The 21226-nt window shown below is 35.7% G+C and overlaps 1 protein-coding gene across 1 annotated transcript in view; it reads right to left on the bottom strand.

Annotated features, from left to right (window-relative positions):
• KLHL4 (kelch like family member 4) overlaps positions 1 to 21226 on the bottom strand; it is a 38534-nt gene that overhangs the window by 13601 nt on the left and 3707 nt on the right. The window contains exons 2-4 of the mRNA XM_026035985.1: positions 5807 to 5980; positions 5224 to 5360; positions 2858 to 3054 (exon numbers count right to left, since the gene is read on the bottom strand). Coding sequence (XP_025891770.1) covers positions 2858 to 3054; positions 5224 to 5360; positions 5807 to 5980 — 508 coding nt within the window. The remainder of the gene's footprint in view (positions 1 to 2857; positions 3055 to 5223; positions 5361 to 5806; positions 5981 to 21226) is intronic.

Here is a 21226-nt window from a genome sequence, read left to right as displayed (position 1 = left end):
CTAATAAGGTAGACTACCATCATGTTGATAGTAAGAGAGTACAAGAGAGTACAAGAAAATCAGTAATGGGGAATTTACTGTTCACCATCAGAGCTTTTAAAAGATTATTTTACCCTGTCTGCTTAGTAAATGCTTGCAGGTTAGGACAATTAGCTACAATATTTCCTGTTTTCATGAGTACTGAATGCAGAAAATGAACTATTTGTCCTTGCTTAACTACCATTCCAGTTAATGTATTTGATATTAATAATAGTGACTCTACCATTCCAGTTAGTGTATTTGATATTAATAATAGTGACTCTAATTTATTAAGGGTTGAATGTTTTATATGAATGTTTGATTTTTATAAAATAAAAAACTCCATTGTACACAACAGTTCTCATCTCTGAACCTGCTTGCAGATATGCCATGTCCCGGGGATTTGCCACTAGTAATTTTATCCATCAATATGATCTTAAGACTCCAGCATAAGAGAAATACCGTTTGCAGATATAAAATATGGCCTAAGAATGTCCAAAGTGGACATTCAAATGAGCTGCATAAATTATGTTGTGATCAGATTCCACAGTCTTAAATTATATTCAAAGCCAGGAATCCTTTTGTAATAATTATGCCAGCTATTGACTGCATGTCTCCATGATAAGCAGCAGAAAATAGAGCAAGAGAAATTAAGTTCACTTTTCTAACAGTATGGCTAACGTAATTTTTTGACAATATTAAGATTTGCTTCCTTGTGGTTCAATTCAAAAGGAAAGACAAATCACTAACAAAGCTGTTTTCATGATTTATTTGCAAAGCTGTATTCAGGGATGTAAGTCTGTATTTGAAATATTAATTTCCATCTACATCCCTGAAAGCGATATATTTTATTTGAAAACCAAATTGAAATAGGGCATATGAAAACATCCTAGTAACTRATATTTGTATTGCTTGTTTTCAGCTGTCTCTTAATTTTCTGTGACTCTTTTCAAGAGTAAATATAAAAGTGATTGAAGGAGATGTTAAATTTGCTCTGTAATGCACATCCTGCTTTAGTATTTTCTGACATCCAAAGAATAGGAACAGGAAGCCCGATCCACATTTAGTTACAAATACAGTTCAAGATGTTTATCAGAATGGGCTTTATCTGCATGAAAAGGCACTAGGCAGGAAACTGTTGATAGGCTGCATCAATGACTAAAGTAATTGAATGGGAAGGTCCCCAGTGTGTTTGTTTTTATTGAATGGATATGTTGTTTGTAGTTGATTTTCTTCTAAAAATGTTTAAACGACTAGTTCATTTGTATAGGCTCTGTATTTACAATACGACTTTATAGTTGTTCCCCTAAGGTGCACGATTTCAAGCAGTTGAACATGACTTGAAATAAACCAGAATGTTTTATTTATCCTTTTCCACAGCATGTTTGTGTGTGTCTATGCATTGTTATGATCTCATATTCTCTGAAGTCTTTTGAAAAATCAGTCCAGTAATTTAAAAGAAACTGTTTTAAAGATATTTCAAAGAGATATTTCAATCTATGTCTTTCTAGACATAGAAAGAATTCCCTTTTCTATGTCTAAGTGGTCAGTAGGTGAAAATTTGGTGGATGGTTTTTATACCATGCAAGCTCTTGCTCTTTCACTGCACTATCATCACTGTGTTGCATGTGAGATAGAGGAGCTGGTGCCAGTGCTGGAAGCGTTCCTGCTGGAAGTGTTCAGGAAGGCTACCAGAAAGTGGTTTGAAAGGTCCAACTGGCACTTATATCGGACACACAGATATGGCTTTCATTTAAAAAATAGTCAAAATCCAACTCCTGGGGAAGAAGGGTAGAGAATTCAAATGGCTAAAAATCTAATCAGAGAAATCCCTCCATTGTTTACTGCCTATAATCACATTATTATGTCTGTTTTGTGGAAGTCTGGACTAGGAATTTTAGAGCAGGGCTGAAGCTGATGTCTGAGTGTCTGGACTGAAGCCACTGGGAGGAAAGAGCCCCTGCATGCAGCAGGAGGGACAGGGACACTGCACAGAGCCTGAGGWACCTCTGTGACAGAAGGAACCGGCCACAATGCACAGGCCACGCTGCAGTTCTTGCAGCATTAGGAAGCCTCTGAGCTGTGTTGGACACGCTCTACTCCAGATTTCAAGCCTAAAGCCTCACAAGTGGTGTTTTTTATGTCTATTTAGCTGTAGCGATGGCTATTCTTTCTGTGTTTGAAGTTGTTATAGCACATCTTGTTGCCCTGAATGTTTCTCCCCTGCGTTGGCTTCACAGCAAGCTATCTTGCTTCTCCGTTTCCCACGCTCTGCATGTTCATTGCTTTGAGCCCGAGGAGGATTATGCTCAAGTCAGAGTTGTGCTGCTTCTCTGTATTTCAAATCTTCCCTTATTTTCCTTATTTTGGCTGTTTCTTTTGTGCACCTTGCCTTAAAATCAGCTTTAGATTTTATTTTGTGTTGACTCAAAGCAAGAGTAAATCCTTGATGTCTTTTTCTGACATTAGCTAGTTAAAGGCCGTATTAGATTTATTGGAAGCAGTGTGTGCAGATCATACTGCGCATCTAAGTTGCATGTTTATCCCCTTCTACAAGGCAAAATTTCAAAAGAGGGAAAGCCAGRACTGAATATTTGGATTTTCTAGTGTGCTTTTCTCAGCTTCCAGCACTTTAGTGTCAGTCACAGTTCTTCAATTTCCCCTTGGAGAGTGAGCTGGGCACATATGGCCCAGGGATAGGGATTGTGCAGATCCCAGGCACATGGCAAGCAGGTGACTCCGCTCCACCAAAGCCCAGATTTATTTTAATTTTTGCAGGAGAATATTTACATCTGCTGTTAGCCTTATAAATTCAAAGCAGTTAGATTATTGGTCTTACCATAGTATATGTATGTGCCACCTTCAGGAGCTCTGTGCAGCCCTGAGCATCTCCAAAAGAGCGAATCCCGAGGCAGTTGGAAGGATGGAGCTGCTTCATCAGGAAGTTACAACATACCTCGATGACCTGAGATAGCTGCAGAAGACAAGCTGCCGCTAGCAAACTTTCTATAGTGTCTTCCTTTAACTCGAGAATACCTGTGGAGTTTTTACAGGGGGGAAAAATAGGGAAAAGTTTCAGTCATGACCTTTGTATCCGTATTTACTTGAAATACTGAAAGAAAAAAAAAAAAAAAAGGAAAATAATGTTCCTGTTGAACTGAAATGTTCAGTTGTTCCTGAAATGAAGAAATTCATTTCACTTTTTCAATGAAGGATTCTTTAAATAGGGGTTTTTTTTTGTTCTTTTTTTTTTTTAACAGGCTAATATGTTTGGTAGATTTTGAAGATAATGATGAGAACATTTTTATTGGAACTCAAATACTACTACATCTCATTTTGCTTAGGAAAGTGAAATAAGGAGAAAAATATGATGAGGTGAAAATCTTCAAAAAAATCTACACAAAAATGGTACAAAAGCGTGCTCCAGAAACCTGATTTCTTCCATCTTCTCTACTTGCATATATAAGTTTTTAATGAAATGATTATAAGATGTGAGAATTTCATAATGTCCTTTGAATAGACTAGAAAGTGCTCATTTAATGAGATCTTCCATCTTAGCCATCTTGTGTATAGCTTAATTCCCCAATTGATACACAGCATTAAAATCTCATTTTGAAAAAAAAAAATGTAATTTTTTTTGTAATGAACATATTTCAGAAGTAGGTACAATACCCAGTTGCCTCAGAAACACTCATTTTGTTTCCAGCTTCCTCTGTGAGCAGATGATATGTGCCATCTCCATCTGACAAATGGAGAATTGTGATAGTGAGAGATTACAGTCAAAATGATCTCCAGAGTAGCACTCAGATAGGTTTCTTGTCCAAAGTTCACTCCTGCCTTCTGTCCATGGAATATGCAAACAATTCTCAAAGTTATAGCTCTTATCTCACCTGGAAGAGATGCAAATAACGAGCAGCCCGCCATGACCCAGCTTCTTTGTGCTTCTACTAATCCATTTCCTCAGGTAATATATGTTAATTCAGTGCAAAATATCACCATTTTACAGATGTTATGCACCATGCCCTTAAGCTTGTGATTATCCCTTTATTTGTATCCACCAAAAGAAAAAAAAAAAAAAAAAAAAAAAAAACCCAAACAAGTCTATGTGTAGGAACTTCTCTTTCCAATCTGATTTGAAGGTTTTTTTGGCTTTCTGGAGATTTATCTGTTTATGCAGAAGGCTAGATTTTTGATATGTCTTAAGAAGTCAAGGAAATCTTTGATTTTTGATGTTCTTGCTAGTATCAATATAGGAAATATATTTGGTCTTTGATTTTCTTTGACAWTTTGTCATACTTTTAAATCACTCCAAAGACATAAATAGATACTTGTGATGCTTCTTCCAAACCCTCTGTCTCTGTATGGATGTTGTGAAGAGTTATTKCATTCAGAAGCAAGCAAGCAAGCCATGGCCTGCATGTGACATCAAGTGGTGAAGGAACTGGGGACTGTTATTGGTGTTAGACATTAACTAACAGATGGAGCAGTTTACCTAACAAACTTCCATAAATTTGGAAAGTTGTTATTCTGGTCGTGTAGGAGTTGTTATATTCTGGAGGAGTAATTCTCTCCTTTTGGGATGTGGGCCTTTTTTTGCAGAACTACATAGTTTGGTTGGGGGGAAGGGAGTTTTTCTTCTACTTTCCTGGCTGGAGTAGCTGCCATCTGTGTAGAGTGACTTGCCAAATACCAGAACCTGCAGGCTTCCAGAATCTGCATAGGTTTGAATGATCTGGGTATTTTTAATTGCAATATATACTAACATAACAGCTGTGTCCTGCAGCATTTGTGTCTTCTCATAACAAAATGTCTCAAAGACATTTTGGAGTTCTCTTATTTGGTCTTTTTGGTCATTGGCTCAAGCATTAAGCCTAGTTAGCACAGGGGTATATTTTGAAAATGGAAAAAATCAATGGAAAAAGAAAAGGGGGGGAGTATTAAAACTTTAATTAAGATAAAATCTCTGTAATCTTTAAAGAGAAGTAAGTAAACATATCTAGAGTGTGATGGCACTTCCTAATCGTAAAAATTGTTCTGTTCCTAGGTGTGATARCGTTCCTGCCACACAGCCAAACCATGGCCATCCTTTCCTCTTTCATTACACAAGGGGAGCAACCAAATATCTTCTTTTTCTCATTAAAATTCTTAAAATAGCATAAAATCAGAAGTGAAAATAATAGTTTTAAGAATAGTAATAAGAATTACCTGTGTATGCGTAGCGCACCAAAGCTTTCAGCGCATCCGGGTCTACACCTTCCATTTTGATCTCCTCTTGTTTTGCTTCCCGCACGTCRTTAGTAAACATTGCAGCAAAATAATCAGACACTGCGCTGAGAACCAGCCTTGAAATAGATGAAATRGAAATTTTAGGAGGAACATAAATTGCTTCATAATCTCCATAGCATGCATGAAATTCAGTGTTATTAAATAATAAATAGTGTGTGTACTAGAAGTGCCTTCAGTATAGGACTTGGATCTTGCGGTAGTGACTAATAAARTTAAAGGGTAATTCGTATTCTAATTTTCAATGTGCTTGTTTGTGCAGTTTTGCTCCAGTGCTGTCTGCAGTCTGACAGCAGAGAGTACAAGCAGTATCTTTGGCTCATATTTGAGTTGCTTTCTACCTGAAGTGGCGAACATGAAACTCTGATCACGTTATTTTAGTCTSTTAGTTGATGTGCTAATTATAGTACCCATTCATTCATAACTAGACAGGGCGAGCATAAATAATCACAGCTTTTGGAAATGTCAGCCTTTGAAGCCTTGTAAGCACGMATGGGAAATGCACCTGTGGGCGGGAATCTTCTGGTCGCCAGCTATGAGGAGAACATCACAGAGCTGCTTCTGCTGCAGGTAATTCTCCATCTTGCGGAAAGTTTGCTCGGCGTGGTTCGTGGATTGGAAATATTCATCCGAGCCATTGGTGTTCATTCCAAGCAGGGAACTGCTCGTGGTTGATAACCTGCGAGGCAAAGAGGTTGTGTAATTACCATAGTGTTATAAATTCTGGTTATGCTTGTCGTATAATTTTGGTTCGAGTGAAATAACAGAAATGTTTTAAAATGCCTAGCTTTTACAACACCGGTATTATTAAGCCTTTTTCCATTAGTTTCTGTTTGATYTGCAAGTTTTCCTTCACAAGGTTGCATTCAAGTCTTAATGTCAGTAAAGAAATTTAAAAAAAAAAAAATTATATAGAGCTGCCTCTACTGAGGTTTCTACTTCCTATAAGTTTCTTTTTAATAATCTAAAGCATCTTGTGGTATAAAATTTTGGATGCTACATGTCTTTAGAACTTAATATTYCTATTTTTTTCCCAAAGTTTTGAATTGTGCATTACTTTGCAGATAGGTAAAATGATTTAGGGTCTGCACAGACATCAGCTCTGCTGGAGCCGAAGTATGTCAGTCCCATGGGGAGGTGCCCGTCCCCATCACCTGAGGGACACGAGTCCARCCGGCCTTCAGCATCCCAGACCCTCACACTCACTGCGTGTACACAGCATGTGTACATGTGTTACTGTCTGGGTTATTTCAAACAGGTATTATCTAAAAATAGGTTAAGATATTCCAAAATCAGTGCAATACAATCTCTAGTTTTCTTTGAACCTCTTTATTCAATTTTAAAACCATGATTTTTTTTTTTTTAAGAAATGAAGGGGCAAAGCAAGTGCAACTATAATGAATATTCTTTGCAGTTTATGGCTTACAAAAATTAATTTGTCTCAGTGAATTTAATGACTATATATTTTTCTCTGTTTTCCTTCAATGCTCTCCATTGAATATGAGGAAGCTGCAAAATTGGATTATATGCTCATTAGTTTTGCATCAGCCACTTGATACCAAATTCATAGTCTGTAACATTCATATTTTGTAATTTCCCCCTTAGACTTTCACATTTTCAGGAAATGAATTTTATAAACTTTAAAACTTTGGAATGTGTAGAACGATCTTTTTTGCATACCTAATTCTATGATTTATCTTTTTGTATCCTAGATAATATGTATTAATATAAAACTCAGTTCTGTCTATTTTTACTTTATCCTCCCACCATTTTTCTTTTAATCGTTTTCCCTCACTTTTTTGTTATATTAATAGAAACCATAAAATATTTTGGATAATTTTTTCACAAACATCTTGTGCCAGATTTGTTGCATCCTGTTTAGGTGTGGTTAAATAGTATGTACATTTTTACATTGCACTTGATCTTGGTAGAAACCAACCAAAATGAAACTCAGCCATCCCTATTGCAAAGGCAGAGAAACGATTTCTTGAAATAAATAACTATTCTCTAAGTAGTCATGAGAAAGAAATAAGTCAACTATAGATGATAGAGGTTAAAGTACATTGCAAAAAGGAGCTAGTAAAAATAATTATGAGTTTGGTGCTTAATGGCTGAAATATAAGTGGATCCTGTGGGCTGTAGTACAAAGATAGGTAAGGTCGTTGCAAATGTATTGCTTGAATATGTCCATCCTTGCAAGCTTGCAAGGTTTGGGGAAACAGAAGGTAAATCCAAAAGGCCATCATCTTTGTGCTTGTTTTTACTGAACTTCATGCGTATTTTTCCTTTTCAAGGAGCTACTCACCTTCCTGGGGAATAAATTTAATGAATTCAGAATAAGAAATGATGGTCTAGGTAACAGTTATATGATGCTAGATTACAAGGGAAAAATGGTGTTAGGGAGTACAAAAGTGTTTACTTTGGGGCAGGGGAATGGACGTTTTTATTTTGCAGTTCATTCTARGCCTGTTTTTCTTCAGTTCTTAGAAATTCTGAATCTTATTTTCTTTCTTCCTAAAGTACTCTTCATCAGTCAAAACAGAAATCTTAGTAATCAGCTTATTTGAAAGTGAATTTATCCTTTATAATTAAAATGTGATAAAATGCAAATGCCACTTTTTATTATATTCTTTTTTTTAAAAATCAATATCAAATTACAAGTACTTCATTAAGTGTGCCTGTGGTCAAAAAAAGAAAAGTAAAGCTTGATCGTAAGGAAGCTTAGAAGGATGATATTTCAGGAATACCATATGATARAATTTGATTTTGTTGTACGTGGTGAGACTGTTCATTATATTTTTATGGCACTTTTCTGTTAGATACTTGTTCAATTCAATATCTAACTTGCTTTAATACTTGTGAAATAGAGCTTAATTTCATGTATAGATTTTAATTTCCCAAGTATATTTCACAAATTCTTTCATTTCCTATGAAGGAATAGTTCAGTTATTGTCACGTGCATATTTTGGACTACCTTACTACTAAATTGGAGACTCTGCCCTCCACTAGCAGTAAACTAGATCCCATTTAGATACATTAATAAACATCCTAAAGACTTCACTGTAGCTGAGATCTCAAGCATGCCTTATGCTACGTGCTGTCCTGGATGTGCTTGGGAAGTGACAAGGCATGGCACAAAACTGCAAGTTCATCAGTTCAGGTTGTTTATGCAGCAATACTTACAATGCTAGTCATCAATTTTGTTTTTTTTCCTCTCATTTCTTTCTGCTTATTCAAGAAAACTGCAGTCAGCTCCCACACTGGCAGATTTCTCTTATCCAGCTGCTTGAGCTCTGACCCTCTCTCTGTTGAGCGTAGGTTATAGGGTGGGAGAGATGCTGTTTTCCTTTGCCAAATCTTAGGACTACAGCATCAGTTAAGGATACCACATATAAACTGGCTGACAAATAAAGAAGATATATGTTTTATTTAAGAAGCATTGAGTGCACMCTGAACACAGCATAAAGTAGTGAMAAAGCAGATAGACCTGTACTATTTGCCTGCTGACATTATTGTGCCACTTGATTAATTGTCCCAGCCACTGCCTTATAAGTTCTGCTTCAATAGCCTTCTTTATTACTTACTGTTTGCAAATAAAACAGGTAATAATTATGTTCCAGTTTTTAGGGCATTGGTGAGAGAATTTTATCAGCAAATCCGAAAGAGTAAGGAAAATTGTATTATACATCTATGACTGCTGGACTAGCAAGATTAAAATGCGTTGGAATGAAGCAAAATGATGAAAAGGAAACATGACTGACTGAAATAACCGATGGGTAGATATATTAAAACCACTGYTCACTTGATATTTTATAGTGAATTAAGGAAAATGTAATTATGTTTCTTCTGGAAGATTGGGAAGGTCTGCGTGGGCTGACGTGTGCCATTACCACTGACAAAGTGGGGAAGGAAAGAGCTTTAAATAGTCAGCAAAGAGCCAGCTCTTTAACGATATTATCATTATCTCATRGATGATAATTATAACTCTTAAATGCAAAAACAAATTTGATGAGAGAATTAATCAGAGAATAAAACAAAAAAGCTTAAATATTGTCATGTATTCTTATTTTGAGGCCTCTTTTCTTAATACACAGTAGCATGTCTATGGTATATTTACATATGCTCCCTGATTTCCTCAATATAATTGCTACTGATTTGAATCATACCTGACGGAGCATTATATATATGTATATGTATATATATATGTATATATATATATATAAAATGATGTAAGTTAATGAATAGACTACTGACTTTTAGCCTAAATTCAAAATTTTAAGTGACAGTTCCTTTAGAATCAGCTGTCTGGTTTGGATAATTTTTTATTTCAAGCATTAATATACACCTGCCACTTTTCTGCGTTGGAATTAGTTAAAATAACCTTTTCCATTTGGGAATCATAAGTGCAAATGTGCACATCATTATACACAAGAACTTCTGTATATGGCAGYCAAAATAAGGTAGGTGCTTTGAGTTTTGTATTTCCCCCAGACATGATGGTGTAAAATGATTGCCCTTATGATTAGGATCATGATCAGCAGATCAGGACAAATATGGATTTTTTTTTTTTTTTTTTGATTCTTCTGTGAATGAAAGGCATTTATTTGGATCCCACTAGTAAAGCAAGATTGCAGTTAAACTGCAGAGCCCATGAGCATTGTACAGCCAAATGTCAGCTGTGGCTGCTGTAACATGTCTTCATGTTACAGAGGGGTCTAGATGCAAACACTCTCCCTACATAAGCTGTTTTCATTTGGAAATCATATATTTATTTTTCTACTAAAGAAGATTAATTATAAAATTAATTTTCAGGCTCACTGCAGTGCAGAGTGTTCTTATTAGCGTGCATACTCCCACAGTTAAGCTTTTGCCACTAAGAACAGAGTTTGTTGAAATGTTCATGCACTCCTTTAATGAAATCTTGAGTCTGCAATAGAGTTTTATACAGCCCAATTTGATGTATGCAGATAATTTAGAAGTGGATTATTTCTATGTAAATATTACCCAGTTGTTGTACTTTCCTACTGAGGAAAAGCAGAAAGCATGGTTTGCATGTTATGATTGCACTATAGTATTATGTAAATTTTTTTTTTGTTTAACTGCTCAAGACAAAACATTTGAAAGTATCACCATTGGAGAGATGCTTATTCAGGAGTTGGTACTCARTGCTAGGAACTCGGGTTGGAGAACAGCCCTCGGGACCTAAATCCTATCTCTGAGTTAGCACCTGCAGTGTGGTACTCATAGACTGAGCTCAGAGCTCCCGAGCMAGCCAGTACCAAGTGCAACAGGTAAAATCAGCAAATCTTTCTCCGCATGTCTAGTGGTTGTGGGATTACACAGTACCTGGTGCCTGACAGCAGTAAAATTTGTAATATTGTAGGAATTTTCCTTTTAAATAGTGTTTCTCTTTCTGATTTAGACAAACCTAAATATGAAACTTTACTATAAATACTATAAGGGCATGATTCTATTCTTAAAAGACTTTTTTCTCTACCRTGAAATACTTCCTAAAAGCTCTAGCAATATCTAACTAGCCTACAGACCAGACCAGCTGAATATTAGTTAGTGTTTTATTATAACAGACATGTATCTGTGTTCAAATGAGGCAGCGAGTGCCTCAGATCATTTATATTAATGCTATCTCAAGTCATCATTCAAGAACATTGTCCTCCAGGCTAATTGACATAGTATTCATTTACATTATGTAATGAAGAATAATGACTAAGTGAAATGTTGCAGGTAGAAAAGATGAGAGTATATACATTACCATCTTAAGATTAATCCTTCTTTTGGCAACTCCAAGTGTATTGGAGCTACTTATCTCCAAGATTTATGTGTKTTTTTCACCATAAATGTTACATGAGTTGGTTTTCTAGGCTTTATGTAAGTGCATACCAAAGTTATCACCTTGCAATTCCCAGAGAGAAGGCTTTAAAGTAGGCATTTAAAGCAGAAATTACAAGCAGCTGCTGAAAATTATTTCAGAATTAATCAAATGCAAAATCATTTCTTTGCAACTATCTCTATAACCACACAAGGTTAGTCAGCTGCTACCTATGGACAGGGAATTCCAACTCAGAAACTGAATATTGATCTGTAACTATTTATTAGTTTTTTTTTAATAGTCATACACTTATACTGTTATCAATAAATGTTTTGAACATTCTGATTCAACCATTTCCTGCAGAACAAGAAAGCATTTCCCTGTATCGTTCATATTATATATCTAGCATATAATTATATAATTCCTTTAGAACAAATTTCTAGTTTTAATTTATATCCATTTTTTCATAAACCATGCTAAAAAAAGAATTGCAAGTAATTATACATTCAAATTCACCATGTAAGACATATCCTGTAATGTGTAGCATGAGGACAATTTCTTAGTCTTAAGACAGACTCCAATAACACAAGAGGAATTCTGCAGGCATTTCTGTAATACATGATCCAATTTTTATATTACGTAATTATGTTGAAGGGAAATTGAAAGTCATTGAAGGAGAAACTCAGTGAGGCTGTTTACTTGTCGCTCAACTTTCTGGCAGCTAATGATAATATTGTTAGTTAATTAAATAGCATCTTTCTAAAGAGCAAAAAATGGAGTGACGAGAACTATCTGAAACTAATTCAAGTTGCCAAAAATGTAGGAAATGAAAAGTAATGACTAAATGCTAGATGTGACCTCGTGGCTCATTTATTTAAATAAAGGTTTAAAAAAACCAAACACAAGCAAATGGCAACTTTTTTAAAAAATATGTATATATTAAGCGCATATTTCTAATCTCATGGAGTGCCCTTCAAAAGGTTCTGGATTTTAGAGGYTGCAGGGAAGAGGAAGTGTTAAAGTATTTTGTGTGTTCTCCTCTCATTGCTTTTGGCAAACGAAAAAAGGGGAGGGGAATTTGTGTATCTGGGTATGGCTGAAAGTACAAGAAAACATGAACGTGGAGACGTTCTGTCTCCAGCTAACTGATTATTAACTAATTTGCTAATATCAAAAATGAGCATCATGGAACGGTTAGTATTCTCTCAAAAAGTAGCTTTTTAAATATAGCTGTATGTAATWCTTTATTGAAGATACCTCTATCATACATGAGCTCATAGCTTCTTTGTCACRTGAAAGAGAATTACCTCTGTAATCGTTACAGATTGTCAAAAAAAGGAGACCTRAAGACCTCCATATATCACATGTATTTTACACTGTATTTCCAACGTTGTGTTGTGAGAAAATCTGCTGTTGCTGCTGGTGCATTTATCTTGGCACACACAGTGATGGCTCCTTTTTACTCCAGAAATGGAGTAAAAAGTTTACAAAATTAAATAAAAAGTAGTATTTCAAATTGAAGTGAAAATGCAAAGAAATTGAAAAGCACAACATAAATCAATAGGAACTGCAAAAAAAAAAAAAAAAAGTGACCTATACTATCATTATGTCTGAGATTTTTTTTTTTTTTTATGGATTTTTAATGAAATATGAGTTTTTTTTTTTTTTTATGGATTTTTAATGAAATATGAGCATAAAGGTACAGAAGCAGTTGACGTAGGAAGCAGAAAAGGAGTGTTCTGGAGCAGATTTAGTTAATCAGAAAGAGGCAGGAAATGTACTCACACCTTCCCTCCATTGAGTGAGATGCTGTTTTATACAGAAGGTTGTTATGTCCTGTGGTAATTAGATATTGTTGTCATAGCATCAATGCTGTCAGGAATAAGGCACAATCTTGTTGCATCATCCTTTATTCTTGATGCAAAGACGTGGAACATTCAAGAACTAATGAACACTTCCACATTAAAAGCATAATTTTTAAGTCTTACAGCTGAAAATACTGTAGATATTAAAGTAATTCAAGAGAGACCACGAACAAAAAAACCCTATTCTTAATTATGAAGTGTAACAGCCATTAAAGGGTATTTTAGGAAAGGAAAGCACCTCCTTAATTGCTGTCAGGGCTTTTACTATAATTTGAAATKAATTGATCCATTCAAATCAATTGCATACTGTAGCTTTATAGATCCGTAATAAGACCAAAAAACCTCCTTACAGGAAGTCACTGGAAAGGTCTTTTATACTTATTAGTATAAAATATATGATAATTGCTTTCCCATCCTGAAATAAATCCACCTTATATTTACAGTGATATGTAAAAAAGAATGAGAGTTTATTATAGTCATGCCACTTTTCCCCTCTTACAAGTAAAATGTAAACTCTGTAATTTTGACCAAGACAGTCATCAAAGCCTAAAAATGTGATTATTCTATTCCGAATGTATGTTCACGTTTTAAAGGAAATTAGATATATAATCTAAGTGATTCAGAGTGTAAAAATATGTTGGCAAAAATTGAATTTGTTTATTTTTATTGGTGTTTATTGAAGAATATTGATTCTTTGTATTAGTGCTTCATATTAATCAGCTGCTAGAACTTTAAAATGGGAGTAACGATAGATAAATACTGCCTTGGAAGAGACAGGTGATCAGCATTGTCCCTATTAATAGTAACCTTTGTGCTGTAGGTTCAAATTTTAAACCACATTTGTTGGAAATCCATGGAAGGGACTTCCAGCTGGCAGATTTCAGCAGGGCTCCACTTGAGAAGAAGGTCAAAGAGCTTCTGTTGTGTTTCAGAAAGGAGCTTATGAAACGACTGCTGAGAGCAGGATCGCATGCACAGTTATTCCCTGTATTAATTGAAGGGCAGCATGGCCCAATTCAGGGAAAAGTAGAGAGTTTTGTTCAGTTCTTACATTTTATTTTTTCAAATACTTTCCATATGGTGACTGTGCTGTTGGCTATTCATGGGTGAGGGGAGGCAAAATTACCTTACAATATAATCCTACAAGACAGAGCAATTTTATCATTCATTCAATAAAATATGTATCAGCTCTCTTGCTGATGTTGCAACATAACAACAACTGAATGAAGCATATGATAATATGCTAATCTTATAGAAAAGACAAATCTTTGCTTCAATTTGCTTTCTGCCTTCTGAAAATCGAATCGATTTAGMTGGTTTTACGCTGTTTCAGGGAAACCGTGCTCACCAGATTGATCTATGCCTTTAGACCATTCACCAGCCACAACTCTGCTTCTTTTCAGTCAGCTTTACAAAATGCCCATAGAGAAGTTGTCGGTCTCCATCCCTCGAGATTCCCAGGACCCGACTGGATAGCTCTGAAGAACTTGGTCACAGATGACCCTGCTTGGAGCAGGAGCTGAGCTGGAGACCTTATGGATGATATACCACTTAAGCAGGGTATGCTGTGCTTCTGATCCTGACTTTGCTGTTTTGATAATTTGGGTTAAATTCCCTGTATCTTAATGAAACAGTGTAATGAAGCTCCAATTCAAACAGCTACTAATGAGCTACGTATTGAATTCCTCTGAAGAGGAAGCGAGAAGCACATTTTGAGCTCTACTGTTTTGAGGCATCTCCTGGCAGCCTCAGGCTGAGCAACTTTATTGGCATGTTATAACTCTAAATTTCTTGTATAAATGAAACAGATGAAGGCAAAAAAGTCCTTAGTATAAATGAAACAAATGAAGGCAAAAAAGTCCTTAGTCCAAAAAAGTCCTCCTTAGTCAGGAGAACCTTTTTCCTTGGTGTCTTTCTCTCATTCCTGTTCCGAGTGAAGAGTGTGGCTCCCGCAGGGCTGCAAGGCTGTGACTTCCTGGGAAGCTGTCCCAGACAGTTGTAAATCTCCTGTGACAAGATATGCCAAGAGGCCACGTCAGCTCTGCTGCTGGGTGACTTCACTAGGGCAAGCATCTCAGACAGAAGGTTCAAAAGTCCACTCTAGGCCACGGAACTGGCATATGGAAGAAGTGTGATTTTCTGTAAGYAATGGCATAGAAGGGAATTTCGAGGTTTGCAAGTGTTTTTCTCTAGGATGAATGACCAGCTGGAGTCAGTCTTCTGTGAGTGCCTTATGTAAGACTAAAAATCATTACTCAGAACAAACTTTTCCATCCTTTAATGCACTTAACCAAGTACTGTGCTTTTAAATGCTTATGTATGTTTGATTTAAAACTCTTACAAGCATAGCTCTGGGTTTGCCTATGTTTTGAATTACAGCTGATGAGCCAGAAAATGAGCTCAAAGTTCTCCAGTGTATTGGACAGATGGGAGAACGTTTTTTTTTTTTTTCAGAAAACTGTAGCATGATATTTAAATTAAATGATGGTTTTCTTTATTCCAATTAGGTTACTTCAGTAAGAATCAATTCCTGCCTATTCCCATCTTAGCCTAAACTTCTTTTGCTAGTTCTAAGACCTACACATATCTAACTTGGTCTACTACATTTTCATTTCAATAAATATCTTCATGATCGTTAACAGCAAGTGTCATTTTGCCTTGCTCTGTATTTTCTAAAAGGAATAAATAATAACTTTAATAGCATATAATGTTGTGAGGGCATTGTTAGACGAGCTCAATATTCTCAATATTTTAATGAGGCGTATTTAAACTAAAAACCATTTTTAACTTGTAAGTAAATCTTTCAAGGTCTCCAACAACTCCAATGCTCAAATCACTCTAATGTTTGAAGAAACATACAGCATTTGAAACAGCAGCTTTTAATTGCAAAGCTTTTGCTTTATCACAGTGACCATGGCAGAAATGTGGAACTTCCAATGAAGACATGGAACGTGACTAAGATAAAGTTGCAGCAGTATTTTTGTCCCTTCTGCATATGTGTATCTCTATATGTGCCTCTCTTTCTTCACCTGATAGAGCATTCTAAAATGATAGGACATAGAGACCCAGAGCTCTCCTGAGCATCTGTGCTAAGAGAAAACTGCAAAAGAGGTTTCCCTAGCAACACAATCATATGTAATACCTTAAAATAGCGTTTCTACAATTGCTAGGATTTCTTAGTGGTTTGCACATGATTTCCATTTAAATCAAGCTGTATTTGTCCAGCTCCAAAAGATTCTTCATTTTCTCCAGAATGAACAGGCTTGAAAATGCTTATATCTTGCAAGAATGCCTACCTTTTGACTTCTAGTTCATCAGGTAAACCAAAGCATAGCAAATCATGACAGTGCCTGTCTATTTAATGTATTCCATCTATGCTGGCTGTTCAACACATTTTATAGCAACTATATTGGTGTTTCCTCCTGCTTCTTGTAGCAGAAGACTTTTAGTTWAAGTGGTAATCTTTAATTTTTAGGATAGTTATTGTCATAAGCAGATAAGCCATGAATCTATACAGCATTGTGTATCGGTCATAATATATATGCACTSTTTTGGATTTTAGCAGCATTTTGCAGAAAATTGTGGCTGATCAGTTCTTATTCTGTCCCTAGGAAGTAGGTTCCTGCCCTACCTGTAACGTCACCCATCATTAACGCCCTCGCAGGAGGAGAGGCAAAAGGCACAAACAGATACACGTGAAATTCCATGGATGCATCTTTATTGTGAGGGTGGGTAAAGAGTGGACCAGGTCCCAGGAAGGCTATGGAGTCTCCATCCTTGGAGATATTCAAAATCTGGCTGAACACCGTCCTAGGCAGCTTGTTCCTGCTTGAGCAGGAAGGTTGGACCGGCTGATCTCTAGCAGTCCCWTCCATTTCCAATTRTTCTGTGATTCTGAGASATGAGCAATTTATGGTACTGAGAGACTGATTCYTCTGAGTTCGTATAAGGAACAAAGCTGAAATAGAACCTGTGGATTTTATCTCCTCACAGAAATAGTCACAAAATCTCATATTTAAAAAATAAAACCACAGCTGACAGAGCTTGAATTTGATTAAACCGAATGTTMATATACTGGTAAGAACTCTAGATTCTTGTACAAACCTTTTCAAAGTATATCTAGGAAAACTGAGAAAAAGAATGACGTGTCATGCRCTGCTCTCTATGCCAGTTAATGTGTTTTATTAGTCTAAGTGCATTTTAATTGAGAAAAWAATCTCAAATGTTTCATTTCTAAGTAAGACCTTCTCACACAATGGTAGATCTTAACCTGAGAATATAGTACCCTATTTCTTGACAACCTTTCAAAACTCTAGTCATTTAAATACTGTATCATATATTTAAAGCTCAAAGTAATGACTACAATGTAGGTTATTGCTTTAAATACCTATAGCCTAGACTGTGAGCAGTACATACACTTTTAATGAAATATYCTGACTAATAGAATGGAGGGACCTGTTGCTAAACCTGAATGCTTATGCAAACTATTATTATACAGGCACTGTTTTTAGGAAGAGCCAGGTTGTAAGACCTTGCCCTATCTGTTTTAATTAGCTTGGAACTGTGTTTTGACTAATAGAGCATTCCCTGGCAAAGGGGAGGAGGGCACACACTGGAAGAAGATTCCTTGTTGGAGCTGAACAATAATGTTCGCCTTCCAGCACAGCTCAGGTGGGAGTCGGACACCTCCCAGGAAGAAATTTGGCTATAGATTTTGTTTCTAGATTATTTTTTGTGTTTACTCCTCATACTTCCCTTAAGTTCATTTTGTGACTCTGGATAATACCTTGCCATGATATTTGCATTCCTTTGGCCCACATGCCTACAGATATTTTAAACAAGCCATATTCTTCACCAAATCACGTGAAATGGTCGTTCTCTAAATATAGTATCTTTTCTCTTTCTTTTTATTTATTTTTTCCTAGAAGAATGAAAGGAACTACATCAAATTGGTATGTATTAGGCTTATTCCAGCTGGTTGACTATAACAAACACATCCTTGTATTTCTTTAAACATAAAAGACTTCAGTAATATTCCTCATTGGTCACAGTATTTCATATAGCTCAGGTACAAACAATTGAGTCACAAAGCAATTGTGAAAATAAACTGTCTTTTCCTTTTAAAATGCTTTCTAGCAGTAGCTTTCAAATTAAGCCCATGTCTCTTCCCTTTTTAAAAAAATGCTTGAACAATCATACAATTTCCTGTTGATTTCACAATTGCCTATGCTCAGTATATCTGTAAAAACAGCCTTACTGCTCTGCATATCACATATTTAATCATATTCCTTTTTTTGGTGGGGAGAGACATTAAGAAATTATTTTTAGAACTGTAATAACTCTTTAAAAAGCAGTTTAACATCTGTCTGCAGAAAGCAAGCCATGTGGAAATGAGAAGATAATTGAATTATAAAGAAAATGTTAAGAAATGGGTAGAATGGTCATAGTTTTTTAAATTAGTATAAAACAGTAAGGTTTCTTCCTTGCTTGTGATAATTCATTTATGAAAGTTTTGCATGTTAAATATAAACCTGTAAAATATTCTGTGCTTTTATGAGCTGTATTATTCTTCATTATAGCTTACTTAAGGAGGAAATATTAGGCTATATGACATCCAGAGGTCCTTCTCAGCTTTAAATTATCTTATGATTCCACTTCATAGTTAAGAAAAATATCCCCTCCCACTAAACATAAAATGCATTTCAAAATGATACATACATACAAACCGATATCTTCCTTTAGCATTTAGTCTAAGTCTTTAGTTCCTTTAGTCATCAAATCTTTCCTGATGACTCTCCCCTGTATTTTTTTTCCAGCAGTTGAGGATGAATTAAAGTAAAATGCTATTAAAAGTCAGCTTAATTTCACTAATTAGCCCACATGCATCATTCAGTTCATAAGTAAAATTACAGATGCAGCATCTCCCTGATGTCAATAGGGTGTTCAGCGACCTTTGTAGCCCAGAGGATCGTCCCTGCTCCCCAGCTGCCAACTTCTCTTCCTCTCCTTTAAAATACTGAAATGCCAYGAGCTGCACAAAGCCTCACTTCAGAGCGGCAATCGGCCACAATATCTTAAATGACCCRTTTTAAATGTCTGCAGTTTTAAACTTATTTTTTGACCTTTAGTTAAATGCCATTTTTAATAGACATTTGGTTTTCGCTTGTCTCTGAGATAGCAAAGTGCTTCAGTAACGCAAAGYAGACTGACACAGAATCATCTTTTTAAAATATATTGCTGAATATGAATTTAATTGTTATAAGTTTTAAAGGGAATAACTAAGAATGTTCTGGTTCACAGTATATAGACAGGTTGCTCTTGTGAAGAGAAAACCTAAAATGTCTATTAATATACAGTTTTTGAAATGGATCTTTTTGCTTTTGATCTTTTTTTCATGTATTATACGATTGTGAGATCGCAATAGGTGGAAAAATATAAATATGTTACTATTTATGTCTTCTCATATAGATGCATTCAGAGTATTGTTCAGTTGGTTCTATCTCATGAAGAAATACTGAGGAAGGATGGTAAATTTTGGACCCAGTGCAAGGAAAAGTTTTGCTTCCACATAATATTACATGCACATTATTGAATAGGTGTAGGACTAGATCTTTATACACCTTTTATGTAGTACAGGGGTATAATGAAACATAAATGCYAACTTACTATAGGACCACCTCTTGTCAGTATGTGCATGAGAAATGGGAGCTAAAGCAAACAGATTGTGGCCCTTCCTGTAACGGTAGAGTTTGCACATCAGCTTTCCAGGCTCTAATGTCATATACATGAAAGTCCATATATGTGTGCAATTCTTTGAGACTTCTACTGTTTTTATATTTTTTGGTTTGTGTTTTATGTTGCGTGCATGAAGATGCAGATTTTTCCATATTTAGGAAAATACATTTAGAAATAAATAAGTGCAGAAATGTGCAGATGGTTTAGGGAACAGGGCTTCTGTAAAGGTTAGGAGAGCTGTGATGCCAGCCCGAAGCAATGACATTGGGCCGGTGACAAGAAACCCCAAGCAGGACACTCATATGGGATCTCAGTCACAAATATATGTAAGTCATCCAGCCCCCCACTCTAGAATCATCAGGCTTTAACCTAAATGTATATAGTTCTGACCCCAGTGCTATAAGGACATCCTAGAATTGTGTCAAAGGTATCAGGAAATAAGAAATGGAAATATAGCAGTTCTGGAGCGTAAGATTCTTGAAAAAAAATTACATCGAATGATAGAATACTCATTTTTGAACTTTTGCCTTAGGCATCAGATATGGGTTAAAAAAATGATCTCTTATTCAGGAGGTGGATATGTTGTCATGAGGTACTACTCAAAAGGCAGTGCTTTAATATCTTCTCTGCAAAGGATGTATCACAGTCCATTCATATACCAGGTAAAAGTGGAAAATTGATGTAGTCATTCATTTTCAATCATTATCATGAATCAGTTGCAGGGCTTAATTTACCCAAACTAACACAGAAATCTAGTTCTGTGATAAAATCAGTTTGACAAATTTTTTTAGAATAATTTGTATAGGAGTAATTTCTTTTGTTTCAACCAGTGAAATTGTCCCTTTTAACTTTTGAAATTGATGTTTTATATTGAAAAAGAAAGCAGATTCATAAAAGAAGTGAAGAAAAACAAAAGGTTTATGTAGATGTGCTTCTGAGTCCAGATTTATCAACAGAAGTAATCAAGAAAATATCAAGATTTCAAGGGTTCCTGTTCTTAGGAGGTATCAGTGCTTTCTCAGTTAGTGTGTGCACCGTGTTTGTGTATTATGCCCAAGAAGAAAGTATTTAGACCAGTAGACCAAATTCAGCAATCAAACCCTCAGAATTTCCTTTGATCTCCTGAAACACTGCCACATTACCCAGATTACTTTCTTTGAAAGAAATGAGGTTGTCTTTCAGGTACTTTGGTCTCCCTGATGGAGAAGATTAAACTTGAACACATTTCACGTAAGRCAGATAGAAGATGATCACCAACAGACTACCAAAATTTGTTGCTTCTCAGACAGTAGCAATTCACAGTTTATTTACTGTGCATTTTTTTTCAGAAATCGCTTAAGCTCCTCTGACCTTAACCAAACCTAAAATCTTTGAATCTTTTTGCCTTTTATCTGCATGGGCATTTTCTGCAGGTTTAGCTGYTTTATCAGCCCAGTAATAGCATAGTATGGGAACAGTGGGCAAATAAATAAAAGGTCTTAGCACCTCTTCCATATTT

The sequence above is a fragment of the Nothoprocta perdicaria genome, unplaced genomic scaffold (genome assembly GCF_003342845.1).
Source record: "Nothoprocta perdicaria isolate Ctin4 unplaced genomic scaffold, notPer1 scaffold_17, whole genome shotgun sequence".
Lineage (NCBI taxonomy): Eukaryota > Metazoa > Chordata > Aves > Tinamiformes > Tinamidae > Nothoprocta > Nothoprocta perdicaria.
Note: the sequence above shows the minus strand (reverse complement) of the source record. Positions and strands in the feature narration are given on the sequence as shown.